The sequence below is a fragment of the Nerophis ophidion genome, linkage group LG15, assembly GCF_033978795.1.
Source record: "Nerophis ophidion isolate RoL-2023_Sa linkage group LG15, RoL_Noph_v1.0, whole genome shotgun sequence".
Taxonomy (NCBI): domain Eukaryota; kingdom Metazoa; phylum Chordata; class Actinopteri; order Syngnathiformes; family Syngnathidae; genus Nerophis; species Nerophis ophidion.
The window spans coordinates 32,619,392-32,633,440 of NC_084625.1; the positions used below are offsets into that span (position 1 = coordinate 32,619,392).

General features: G+C 38.0%; 1 protein-coding gene and 1 long non-coding RNA gene across 3 annotated transcripts in view; one reads left to right on the forward strand and one right to left on the reverse strand.

The window, feature by feature from the left end:
- The window catches only part of LOC133569596 (uncharacterized), a 51,444-nt gene extending 42,938 nt beyond the window's left edge, over positions 1–8,506 (reverse strand). Inside the window, exon 1 of the long non-coding RNA XR_009809832.1 lies at positions 8,195–8,506. This is a non-coding gene — a long non-coding RNA (uncharacterized LOC133569596). The remainder of the gene's footprint in view (positions 1–8,194) is intronic.
- The window catches only part of mtrr (5-methyltetrahydrofolate-homocysteine methyltransferase reductase), an 85,821-nt gene extending 72,326 nt beyond the window's left edge, over positions 1–13,495 (forward strand). For both annotated transcript variants that reach the window (XM_061922047.1, XM_061922046.1), the window contains exon 14: positions 9,513–13,495. In XM_061922047.1, coding sequence (XP_061778031.1) covers positions 9,513–9,657 — 145 coding nt within the window. In that variant the 3' untranslated portion in view covers positions 9,658–13,495. The remainder of the gene's footprint in view (positions 1–9,512) is intronic.
- Positions 13,496–14,049: the final 554 nt, after the last annotated feature.

The window sequence follows — 14,049 nt, forward strand, 5'->3', positions numbered from 1 at the left end:
CCACTTTGTCAACTAATGTGTGAGTAAATTGTCAAACGAACGAACTTACGCAACCAGCTAATGCAAGGAATTGAGGGATTTCACCATCTTCGGTCCATAATATCATCAATAGATTCAGAGAATCTGGAGAACTCACTCAACGTAAGTGATGATATTACGGACCTTCCATCCCTTAGGCAGTACTGCATCAAAAAACAACATCAATGTGTAAAGGATATCACCACATGGGCTCAGGAACACTTCAGAAAACCACTGTCAGTAACTACAGTTCTTAGCTACATCTGTAAGTGCAAGTTAAAACTCTACTATGCAAATCCAAAGCCATTTATCAACAACACCCAGAAACGCCGCCAGCTTGGGTGGGCCCGAGCTCATCTAAGATAGACGGATGCAAAGTGGAAAAGTGTTCTGTGGTCTGACGAATCCACATTTCAAATACATTTTGGAAACTGTGGACGTCGTGTCCTCCAGAAAAAAGAGGAAAGGAACCATCCAGATTGTTATAGGCGCAAGTTGAAAAGCCAGCATCTGTGATGGTATGGGGGTGTATTAGTGCCCAAGGCATGGGTAACTTACGCATCTGTGAAGGCACCATTAATGCTGAAAGGTACATGCAGGTTTTGGAGTAACATGTGTTGCCATCCAAGCAACCTTATTTCAGCAAGACAATGCCAAGCCAGGTGTTACAACAGCGTGGCTTCATAGTTAAAGAGTGCGGGTACTAGACTGGCCTGCCTGTAGTCCAGACCTGTCTCCTAATGTGTGGCGCATCATGAAGCGTAAAATACCACAACGGAGACTGTTGAACAACTTAAGCTGTACATCAAGCAAGAATGGGAAATAATTCCACCTGAAAAGCTTCAAAAATTGGTCTACTCAGTTCCCAAACGTTTCTTTAGTGTTGTTAAAAGGAAAGGCCATGTAACACAGTGGTAAAAATGTCCATGTGCCAACTTTTTTGCAGTGTGTTGCTGCAATTAAATTCAAAGTTAATGATTATTTGCAAAAACAAAACAAAACAAGTTTCTCAGTGCGAACATGAAATATCTTGTCTTTGCAGTCTGTTCAATTGAATATAAGCTGAAAAGGATTTACAAATTATTGTATTCTGTTTTTATTTACGAATAACACAACTTGCCAACTTCACTGGTTTTGTAACAACAATCTGCAATAGGACAAAGGCATTAAAATTGCTTTAAGTTGCATTAAAAGCATGACATTATAATTGTTGATACCTGCAGAAACCCTGGTACTAGAATATGAAGACGCGTATGTAAGCGCTTGGCTGCACTGGGACTGCTCTGGGAGACTAGGAAAGACAAGTGTATTAAGGTTACAATGCTATGCAGAGGTGTACTTATAACAATTTTATAAACCAACTATACTATTTATAGTCATGGTTGAGAGTGTGGGGGGAGGGGCGCAAAATATATATAGATTTTTTTTAGGGGTGGCGTAACAGACAATAATTGGGGTGCGCTGATTTACCTAAACTGCAAATTTGAGAGCTTTTGTGCATACTTACCACTTCTATACAAGTGTTCTCTCTTTGTTTCCAACAGTACCTTTTCAGGAAGACAATGAATGACGCATAGCAATGAGCCACATCGACAGTTTTATAGCAAGGGTCCTATGATTTATCGACAAAGTCTCTGTTTTATCACTGCCAGGCTACCTGCTTCTCCTAAATGATCGTAGAAACATCATGACGCAATGAATTAAATACTAAACTACATTACCAGCATGATGGATCTCTCCCAATATGCTGCAACTGCAAAATACGAGCTGTCAGGTTTCAAGATTTATTTGGCTCGTCATCCACTGTATACACCCAAATTGCAATGTTGAGGACTTAAAGTAAATACAAACTGCATGGGACCTCCAAAGTCTGGTCCAGGTCACTAGTTGACTTATTTATTTAGGTAATAACTAGGGGTTTAACGATTCGTTTTAACGATTAGATTCAGAATTTGTGGTTGCCGATATAATTCCATCCATCTGTCCACAAGAGGAGAGCAAACTAATCAGATCACACTGTTTATTGTTGTGGCCACTGAGTGGCTCAGCCTCAGGCAGCATTACTATATTGTAGAGATGTAACAGTATCAAAACCTCACAGTACGATATTATCACGGTATTAAGCCCACGGTGCGATATTTCTGTGGTATATGCCACCCACCAAAAATTTGTGTAAAATGAAGTTGAATGAATGTTTAGGATAAACACACTTACTCTAATTGAACACAAACATAATGCTAAAATGTTCCAATCATATTACTATAAACCCATCCATCCATTTTCTACCGCTTATTCCCTTTTTTGGTGTCGCGGGGGGCGCTGGTGCCTACAGTATCTCAGCTACAATCAGGCGGTAGGCGGGGTACACCCTGGACGAGTCGCCACCTCATCGCAGAGCCATTTTACTATAAACATGTATACATATTTGTATACAAAAACGCATGCGCACACACACACTATATATATACATACTGTGTGTATATTAGGGCTGTGAATCTTTGGGCGTTCCACGATTCGATTCAATATCGATTCTTGGTGTCACGATTCGATAATATATTGATTTTTTTCAATTCGATTCGACTCTCGATTCAAAACGATTCTGTATTCATTCAATACATAGGATTTCAGCAGGATTTACCCCAGTCTGCTGACATGCAAGCAGAGTAGTAGATTTAAAAAAAAAAAAAAAAAAAAAAAAAAAAAAAGCTTTTATAATTGTAAAGGACAATGTTTTAACAACTGATTGCAATAATGTAAATTTGTTTTAACTATTAAACGAACCAAAAATATGACTTATTTTATCTTTGTTAAAACATTGGACACAGTGTGTTGTCAAGCTTATGAGATGCGATGCAAGTGTAAGCCACTGTGACACTATTGTTCTTTTTTTAATTTTTATAAATGTAAAATGATAATGTCAATGAGGGATTTTTAATCACTGCTATGCTGAAATTATAACTAATATTGATACTGTTGTTGATAATATTCATTTTTGCATTTTTGTTTCATTACTTTTGGTTTGTTCTGTGTCGTGTTTGTGTCTTCTCTCAATTGCTCTGTTTATTGCAGTTCTGAGTGTTGCTGGGTCAGGTTTGGTTTTAGAATTGGATTGCATTGTTATGGTATTGCTTTGTAGTGGTTTGTTGGATTGATAGAAAAAAAAAAAAAAAATTCCAGTCAATTTTTCCCCACACCCCTAATATACATATATATATATATACATATATATATATATATATATTAGGGGTGTGTATATATATATATATATATATATAATGTATGTATGTATGTATGTATGTATGTATGTATGTATGTATATATATATATTAGAGGTGTGGGAAAAAATCGATTGGAATGCGAATCGGATCAAATACATAGAGCGATTCAGAATCGATTCTCATTTTTTTTAAATCGATTAAAAAAAATAAAAATAATAAAAAAACAATTTTTTTTTTTCAATCAATCCAACAAAACAATACACAGCAATACCATAACAATGCAATCCGATTCCAAAACCAAACCTGACCCAGCAACACTCAGAACTGCAATAAACAGAGCAATTGAGGAGACACAAACACGACACAAAACAAACCAAAATTAGTGAAACTAAAATGAATATTATCAACAACAGAATCAATATTAGTTATAATTTCAGCATAGCAGTGAATAAAAATCTCTCATTGACATTATTATTAGACATTTATAAAAAAAAAAAAAGAAAAAAGAACAATAGTGTCACAGTGGCTTGCATTGTTATGGTATTGCTTTGTAGTGGTTTGTTGGATTGATAGAAAAAAAAAATAAATAAATAAAAAATTCCAGTCAATTTTTGCATCGCATCTCATAAGCTTGACAACACACTGTGTCCAATGTTTTCACAAAGATAAAATAAGTCATATTTTTGGTTTGTTTAATAGTTAAAACAAATTTACATTATTGCAATCAGTTGATAAAACGGTGTCCTATACAATTATAAAAGCTTTTTAAAAAAAATCAACTACTCTGCTAGCACATCAGCAGACTGGGGTAGATCCTGCTGAAATCCTATGTATTGAATGAATACAGAATCGTTTTAAGTCGGAAGAATATCGTTTTTGAATCAAGAATCGAATCGAATTGAAAAAATCGATATATTATCGAATCCTGACCCCAAGAATTGATATTGAATCGAATCGTGGGACACCCAAAGATTCACAGCCCTAATATATATATATATATATATATATATATATATATATATATATATATATATAGACATACACACACAAATCTAAATATGTATTTATACATAATTTATATATTAAAAAATAATTAAAAACTTTCAGTTCAGTGTTTTTAAACAATATAAACATACTGTGTAGGGTTGTACGGTATACCGGTATTCATATAGTACTGCGATACTAATGAATTATATTGGTACTATAGCGCGCCCCTGCTCCATCCATCGACACGTCGTGTCATTATTGCTTTTTGAGCAGAGGAGCATGTTCGGCAGGGCACAATCACGGAGTACTTACAAGCAGACACAGTGTGTAGACGGAAAAGGGAGAATGGATGCATTTTGGCTTAAAAACTAACAATAAAGGTGAAGTTATAACACTGAAACACCCTCATGAAGAGGTGCTTCAAGACATGGCTAGCTACATAGCGGTAAATGTCAATTCGCAGTTTGCAGTGTTTTAGCTACTTCTAAATCACTAAGCCTCGCCTCCATGGCGACAAATAAAGTAAGTTTCTTCCAAGTATCATCCCTGAAGGACGAGAAATAGTTAAACATGCATCACTACACCAGCGTCAAAATGTAAAAAAACGTCCTTGGTGGATCTACACCTTACATCCACTGTAATGATACCAAGTACAGAAGCGTATCTAGTTGATACTACTATGATTATGTCGATATTTTTTGGCATCGAAACATCTTCGTTTGTTTTAAAGAAATATATATTATGTTTATAATCTCAGGAAATATGTCCCTGCACACATGAGGACTTTGAATATGACCAATATATGATCCTGTAACGACTAGGTATCGGATTGATATCCAAATGTGTGGTATTATCCAAAACTAATGTAAAGTATCAAACAAAAGAAGAATAAGTGATTATTACATTTTAACAGAAGTGTAGATAGAACATGTTAAAAGAGAAAGTAAGCAGATATTAACAGTAAATAAACAATTAGATTAATAATTCATTTTCTACCACTTGTCCTTAATAATGTTGACAAAAATATGGAATGATAAATGACACAATATGTTACTGCATATGTCAGCAGACTAATTAGGTGCCTTTTGTTTGCTTACTTACTAATAAAGGACAAGTTGTCTTCAATGTTCACTATTTTATTTAAGGACAAACTTACAATAACAAACATGTTTAATGTACCGTAACATTTTTGTTAAGATAAAGCCAATAATGCATTTTTTTGTGGTCCCCTTTGTTTCGAGAAGTATCGAAATAATTTTGGTACCAATACCAAAATATTGCTATCGAGACAACACTAATTCAGTGTAACAAATGTAAAACAAAAGGGATGTAACTATCAAAATCTCGCAGTACGATATTATCATGATATCAAGGCCACGGTATGATATTATTGCTGTATATGTCCAGGGTGTACACCGCCTTCTGCCCGATTGTAGCTAAGATAGTCACCAGCGCCCCCCGCAACCCCAAAGGGAATAAGCGGTACAAAATGAATGAATGAATGAATGTCCATAAAAACAGTTTGGTCATCTTGGAAACACTCCAGATGAAGGCGGCGACTTTGCCTTGCGGTACGCAGACCAACGAGGATGTGTTTTCACTAGTGCTTGTTTGTTTTTTAGCAACATAATTCAAAAAATTGTAGATAGATTTTGACGAAAACTTCAGGAAATCTCTAAAGAAACAATCTTTTTTACAACCTCGCAGGGAATTTTGGGAGACGTAGTTTACTTCCAGACCAGCCAGTTCAAAACTGCAAGCAAAAACTACACTAACCAAGTTTTCATTTTATACCGTCTCATGTCACGCCATTGTTGTGATGATCTTGATACCGAAATACCGTGCTGGTCATAAGACCGTTTCACCACTACTACAGGTGCTCGTCATATTATTAGAATATCATGAAAAAGTTGATTTATTTCATTAAGTTCATTTAGAAAGTCAAACTTGTAGAATGTATACATTCATTCCAAACAGACTGATACATTTCATGTGTTTTTTGCCAAAAAGGAGATGATTATAGCTGACAACCAATGAAAACCCTAAATTCAACATCTCAGAAAATATGGTGAAAAGGTCAGATATTGAAGACACCTGGTGCCACACTCTAATTAGCTAAATAACTCAAAACACCTGGAAAAGCCTTTAAATGGTCTCTCGTTTTGATTCTGTATGACACACAATCATGGGGAAGACTGCTGACTTGACAACTGTCCAAAAGATGACCATTGATACTTTAAAGAAGGAGGGCAAGACACAAAAGGTCATTGCCAAAGAGGTTGGATGTTCCCAGAGCTCTGTGTCCAAGCACATTAATAGAGAGGCGAAGGGAAGACAAAGATGTGGTAGAAAAAAGTGTACAAACAAGAGGGATAACCGCGCCCTGGAGAGAATTGTCAAACAAAACCGATTCAGAAATGTGGGGGAGATCCACAAAGAGTGGACTGCAGCTGGAGTCTGCTTCAAAAACCACCACGCACCGACGTATGCAAGATATGGGCTTCAGCTATCGCATTCCTTGTGTATAGCTACTCTTGAATAAGAGACAACGTCAAAAGCGTCTCTCCTGGGCTCAAGAAAAAAAGGACTGGACTGCTGCTGGGTGGTCCAAAGTTATGTTTTCAGATGAAAGTAAACTGTTTGTATCTCCTTTGGAAATCAAGGTCCCAGAGTCTGGAGGAAGACAGGAGAAGCACAGAATCCATGTTGCCTAAAGTCCAGTGTCAAATTTCCACAATCGGTAATGGTCTGGGGTGCCATGTCATCTGCTGGTGTTGGTCCACTGTGTTTCCTGAGGTCTAGGGTCAATGCAACAGTCTACCAGGAAGTTTTAGAACACTTTATGCTGCCTGCCGCGGACCAATTTTATGGAGGTTAAGATTTCATTTTCCAACATGACTTGGCACCTGCACACAGTGCCAAAACTACCAGTACCTGGTTTAAGGACCATGGTATCCCTGTTCCTGATTGGCCTGCAAACTCACCTGACCTTAACCCCATAGAAAACCTATGGGGTATTATGAAGCGGAAGATGCGAGATGCCAGACCCAACAATGCTGAACAGCTGAAGGCCACTATTAAAGCAACCTGGGCTCTCATAACACCTGAGGAGTGCAACAGACTGGTGGACTCCATGCCACGCCGTATTGATGCAGCAATTCAGGCAAAAGGAGCAGCAACTAAGTATTGATTGCCGTACATGCTGAAACTTTCCATGTTCATACTTTTCAGTTGGTCCACATTTCTAAAAATAATTTTTTGGTACTAGTCGTAACTAATATTCTAATTTTCTGAGATACTGAATTTGGGATTTTCAATAATTGTCAGTACTATCAAAATTTAAAGAAATAAACATTTCAAATATATCACTATGTGTGGAATGAATTGATATAATATGTAAGTTTCACGTTCTGAATATAATTACTGAAATAAATAAACTTTTTCATGATATTCTAATAATATGAACAGCACCTGTATATTGAATTAAAGGCCTACTGAAATGAGATTTTCTTATTTAAATGGGGATAGCAGGTCCATTCTGTGTGTCATACTTGATCATTTTGCAATAATGCCATATTTTTGCTGAAAGGATTTAGTAGAGAACATCCACGATAAAGTTTGCAACTTTCGGTGCTAACAGAAAAGCCCTGCCTCTACCGGAAGTCGCAGACAACGACGTCACCCGTTGATGGCTCCTCACATATTCACATTGATTTTAATGGGAGCCTCCAACAAAAAGATCTATTCGGACCGAGAAAATGACACTTTCCCCATTAATTTGAGCAAGGATGAAAGATTTGTGTTTGAGGATATTGATAGCGACGGACGAGGAAAAAAAAAAAGTTAAAAAAAAAAAACGCGATTGCATTGGGACGGATTCAGATGTTTTTAGACACATTTACTAGGATAATTCTGGGAAATCCCCTTATCATTCTATTGTGTTGCTAGTGTTTTAGTGAGTTTAATATTACCTGATAGTCGGAGGGGTTTGTCCACGGGTGTCTTGACGCGCAGTGTCTCAGGAAAGTCGACAGCAGCTTTATGGGCGGCACAAGCTCAGCTGATCTCCGGTAAGAAGCGACTTTTTACCACAATTTTCTCACCGAAACCTGCTGGTTGACATTCCGTCGGGATCCATGTTCGCTGTGATCATAGTAAAGTTTCACCTCCGGGAATTTTAAACAAGGAATCACCGTGTGTTTTTGTGGCTAAAGGCTAAAGCTTCTCAACTCCATCATTCTACTTTGACTTCTCCAATATTAATTGAACAAATTGCAAAAGATTCAGCACACTGATGTCCAAAAAACTGTGTAATTATGCGGTTAAAGCAGACGACTTATAGCTGTGTGTGTGTAACTTTTCATTGTGCAGCGCTCATATTTCTTAACAGCCCGTGACGTCACGCGTACACGTCATCATTACGCAATGTTTTCAAGAAGAAACTCCCGGGAAATTTAAAATTGCAATTTAGTAAACTAAAAAGGCCGTATTGGCATGTGTTGCAATGTTAATATTTCATCATTAATATATAAACTATCAGACTGCGTGGCGGGTAGTACTGGGTTTCAGTAGGCCTTTAAAAGAATGTAAATGTGACTAAAGTGTGTTGTTTTATGTGTAGAGAGCTCTCATAATGTTGAAAAATGTATCCAGAAGGTAGTAAACTTGATTTTATTTTTGATGTATAATTAATTAATCCTACTTCATGGAAATTCATTTATCGTGGTGTGTGGAACCAATTAACAGCGATATACGAGGGATTACTTAAGTACAAAAGTAATAAATAGTGGACAAAATTATTTGAGGCAGCTCGAAAATAAAGTGAAAAACGCTACTGAGAAAAGCTGATAGAGATGTATTGTTTCAGTGTTGGTAATTGTGACAACCCCACATTGACCTAATCACTGAGCAGGTTCAAGTAAAAGACTATCCATCCATTTTCTACCGCTTATTCCCTTTTGGGGTCACAGGGGGCACTGGTGCCTATGTCAGCTACAATCAGGCGGAAGGCAAAGTACACCCTGGACAAGTCACCACCTCATTGCAGAACCAACACAGATAGACAGACTATATGCGCTCAAAATGAATTTGATCAAGCTGCATTTATACATGATTAATATAAAAAATGTGTTAACATTGACAGCCCTAAAAAAAATTTGTACATAGTGAAACCTTATTTAAATTAAATCTATTTCAGAGAGTAAAGTTATACATGGCATGAATAGATGAGAATTTTTTAAAAAGTGAAAACTAAACATGTCATGTAATTGACCCATTTGCCATCTCCAGGGACGCAAAGAACATGGCTAAAGACGTGAACGACACCTTGATGGAGATGATCAAGACGGAGCTCCAGGTGGACCAACTGGACGCCATGAAGCGATTGGCCACGCTGCGAGAGGAGAAACGCTACTTGCAGGACATCTGGGGATGATTGATTTTTTTTTTTACATTTTCAACTTGTGCTGTTCTGAGCTATGGGTGTCTGCAGGGTACGTTTACTACCCGTTGCTTCAGCGATAGACTGCCCCGCGCTGACCTGAGGATATAGCCTCTTTACATCATTTCACACTTTGCTGTTTTTAGCAGCAAGGACCTTGGCGAGAGGGCAATGGTGCCGCTTATTGGTGCTCGTGGGGGGAAAATGCTTTTAGTGTTGACAAGAACCTCAACGTTTGTCCTGCCAGCCCAAGCATTTAAGTCAGTATTGATGGAGGGATTTCAATGAGACTCTACCTTTCTGGATACACAACACAGTCATTTGCAGGTACACACACACACACACGCACGCACGCACAAATGAAAGTTTGTGCATTCTCACAGACAAAAGTAAATAGATTGCTTTTGAATCTGTAAAAGCCACCGCCACCTTTGCAAAGAACTTCTGAAGGCCACAAATAACATTTTCTTTCATTCTAATTCAAGTACAATGAATAGTGATAGTAGAGTTTTTTTGTTTTTTTTTCCTTAAATCAGGGACAAGTGATAGAAAATGAATGAATGGATGGATGGATGGATGGGTTCTGGAATAATGCAATTAAGCTTTTCTTGACGAGAGAACATCCTCTTTATTAATTATGATACTGTGTGAAGTTCAAACCAAGCATACCATACTTTCTGGACTATCGAGCGCTCCAGTATTTAAGCCGCACCCTCCAAATTGTAGAATAAATACATATTTTTACATATATTAGCCACACTAGACTATAAGTCGATGATCCATACAAACCCTGTTTCCATATGAGTTGGGAAATTGTGTTAGATGTAAATATAAACGGAATACTATGATTTGCAAATCATTTTCAACCCATATTCAGTTGAATATGCTACAAAGACAACATATTTGATGATCAAATTGATAAACATTTTTTTTTTTGCAAATCATTAACTTTAGAATTTGATGCCAGCAACACGTGACAAAGAAGTTGGGAAAGATGGCAATAAATACTGATAAAGTTGACGAATGCTCATCAAACACTTATTTGGAACATCCCACAGGTGTGCAAGCTAATTGGGAACAGGTGGGTGCCATGATTGGGTATAAAAGCAGCTTCCATGAAATGCTAAGTAATTCATAAACAAGGATGGGGCGAGGGTCACCACTTTGTAAGCAAATTGTCGAACACTTTTAAAACAACATTTCTCAACGAGCTATTGCAAGGAATTTAGGGATTTTACCATCTACGGTCCATAAAGTCATCAAAAGGTTCAGAGAATCTGGCGAAATCACTGCACGTAAGCGATATTACGGACCTTTGATCCTTCAGGCGGTACTGCATCAAAAACCGACATCAGTGTGTAAAGGATATCACTACATGGGCTCAGGAACACTTCATAAAACCACTGTCAGTAACTACAGTTGGTTGCTACATCTCTAAGTGCAAGTTAAAACTGCTATGCAAAGCAAAACCCATTTATCAACAACACCAAGGAATGCCGCTGGCTTCGCTGGGCCCAAGCTCATCTAAGATGGACTAATGCAAAGTGGAAAGGTGGTCTGACGAGTCCACATTTCAAATTATATTTGGAAACTGTGGACGTGGTGTCCTCCACAACAAATAGGAAAATAACCATCCGGATTGTTATAGGTGCAAAGTTAAAAAGCCAGTATCTGTGATGGTATGGAGGTGTATTAGTGCCCAAGGCATGGGTAACTTACACATTTGTGAAGGCACCATTAATGCTGAAAGGTACATACAGGTTTTGTAGCAACATATGTTGTCATCCAAGCAACGTTATCATGCTTATTTCAGCAAGACAATGCCAAGCCACGTGTTACAACAGCGTGGTTTCGTAGTAAAAGAGTGCGGGTACTTTCCTGGCCCGCCTGCAGTCCAGACCTGTCTCCCATGGAAAATGTGTGGCGCATTATGAAGCGTAAAATACGACAGCGGAGACCCCGGACTGTTGAATGACTGAAGCTCTACATAAAACAAGAATGAGAAAGAATTCCACTTTCAAAGCTTCAATAATTAGTTTCCTCAATTCCTAAACGTTTTTTGAGTGTTGTTAAAAGAAAAGGTGATGTAACACAGTGGTGAACATGCCCTTTCCCAACTACTTTGGCACGTGTTGCAGCCATGAATTTCTAAGTTAATTATTATTTGCAAAAAAAAAAAAAAAGTTTATGAGTTTGAACATCAAATATCTTGTCTTTGTTGTGAATTCAATAGAATATGGGTTGAAAAGGATTTGCAAATCATTGTATTCCGTTTATATTTACATCTACCACAATTTCCCATCTCATACGGAAACAGGGTTTGTACGTTGTGAAATTACATATTTTGTTAATTGTTTCCAAGCGGTGCCTGTTACAGCAGTAAAACGGCTGATCAAACAAAACAGAAGTCATCGTCATGGACCCACTCGCTGCTGAAGCTCGCCCTCCAATCAATTAAACAGAATCCACAGTGACGTTTTTGTGAATTTACGAAACTGAAACAATACCAAAAGAATGCTATTGTATGTACATATTTCTAACATACACTTGTGAAGCACTTGCACTTGATGCCATATTTGCTAATGCTATCTACGCTAGCTTAGTTACATTACGATACCACATACAATTATCATGAAAATACTCTTAACAGACAACACACGGGACAGTTCCGTAAGTATAATTGTTTAGTTATATTGTAAAACTTAGAAACGTTGCTTGGATTGATGAATGAAAAATCATTTCGAGGAAAAACGCTATGGATGGTCATGTTTACCTGTATGTCATCTTTTTTGTAAGGGGCGCTGGAAGCCGGCAGACCCGTCAGCGATCCTGTTCTGTCTCCCTGTAATGTTTGTCTGATCTTGAATGGGATTGTGCTGAAAATTGTAATTTTCCTGACGGAATAAATAAAGTACTATCTAATCTAATCCAATCTAATCTATTTCTGGTTCAAGGCACCTGCAGTCAGCGAACTGGTACAATCAAAATCAGCTTTTCAGTGTCTCTAGCAGTGTAATATCAATCAATCAATCAATGTTTACTTATATAGCCCTAAATCACTAGTGTCTCAAAGGGCTGCACAAACCACAACACGAACCACTACGACATCCTTGGTAGGCCCACATACGGAATATGAAAACTATTTGTTGAATACATAAAATGGCCGTTAGCTGCACCATTTTATAAGCCGCAGGGTTCAAAGTGAAGTGGCTTAGAGTCCGGAAAATACGGTACATGGCATGTTGAATCACAAAATCCAAGTCATTTGTTTTGGCCTTCCCGCGTGCACAAAGGCCTACGACCTTGACAATCCCACACACGGTGCCTTCATAGCTTTAGTTTTTCTACAATTCAGATTTCATCAGATTTTGGGGGGAGATGGCTTCCCAACTAATCCTGAGGTGGTAACTTGACAGTACAAGGAGTGTTTGCGGTTCATTGAAAACTTTGTGTGGCCTCACAGGGAGAGAGAGGCTTCCTCCGAATTAAATCTTCCCACAGCGCTTGTTTCATTTCTGCTTTTTGAAGGGAGGGGAAAAACATGTTTGCAATCTGCGCTCCCTGCACTGTTGACACAATATTTAATTTGTTTTTGAGTGCAGAGTAAACAAAACTGTCACTGTCGCGGAAAACCACCCCTGACTGTGACTAATTGGGTTAATACTTGATTGTCAAACATGGCGCTCACCTTGTCTCGCACATATCTGCCCCTCATATGGAAGAAACTTTCACCTGTCCTCAAGGTCAAACTCACAGTGGAACTTCCAGATGTTGCACAATTTGAGGTACAACCAAAATATGCCCTTAAAATTAAATAAATCATTGCGCACGTCTTGTGGCTATATTTGCATCCAGTGTTTCCCTCCACCCACATTTAATGCCAAACAAACACTTACCAATCGACTGATTTAAGTTGCTCCAGTGTCACAAGATGCGAAAGTCCCGATCGTTTGGTTTGCACATTTTACCGGCGATGCTAAGGCAGACATGGCGTAAGAGCGTTTATAGCTATTCGCTCAATAGCTTCAGTTTCTTATTCAATTTCGTTTTCGCTATCTGCCTCCATACTCCAACCATCCGTTTCAATACATGCGTAATCTGTTGAATCGCTTAGGCCGCTGAAATCCGAGTCTGAATCCGAGCTACTCTCGTTATATCTTGCTGTGCTATCCGCCATGTTGTTTGTATTGGCATCACTGGATGACGTCACAGGAAAATGGACGGTGGCTTCACAGATAGCGAAAATCAGGCACCTTAAAGCCTTTTTTCGGGATATTCCATAATGGGTAAAATTTTGAAAAAAACTTCGAAAAATAAAATAAGCCACTGGCAACTCATTTTTATTGGTTTTAACCCTTCTGAAATTGTGATAATGTTCCCCTTTAA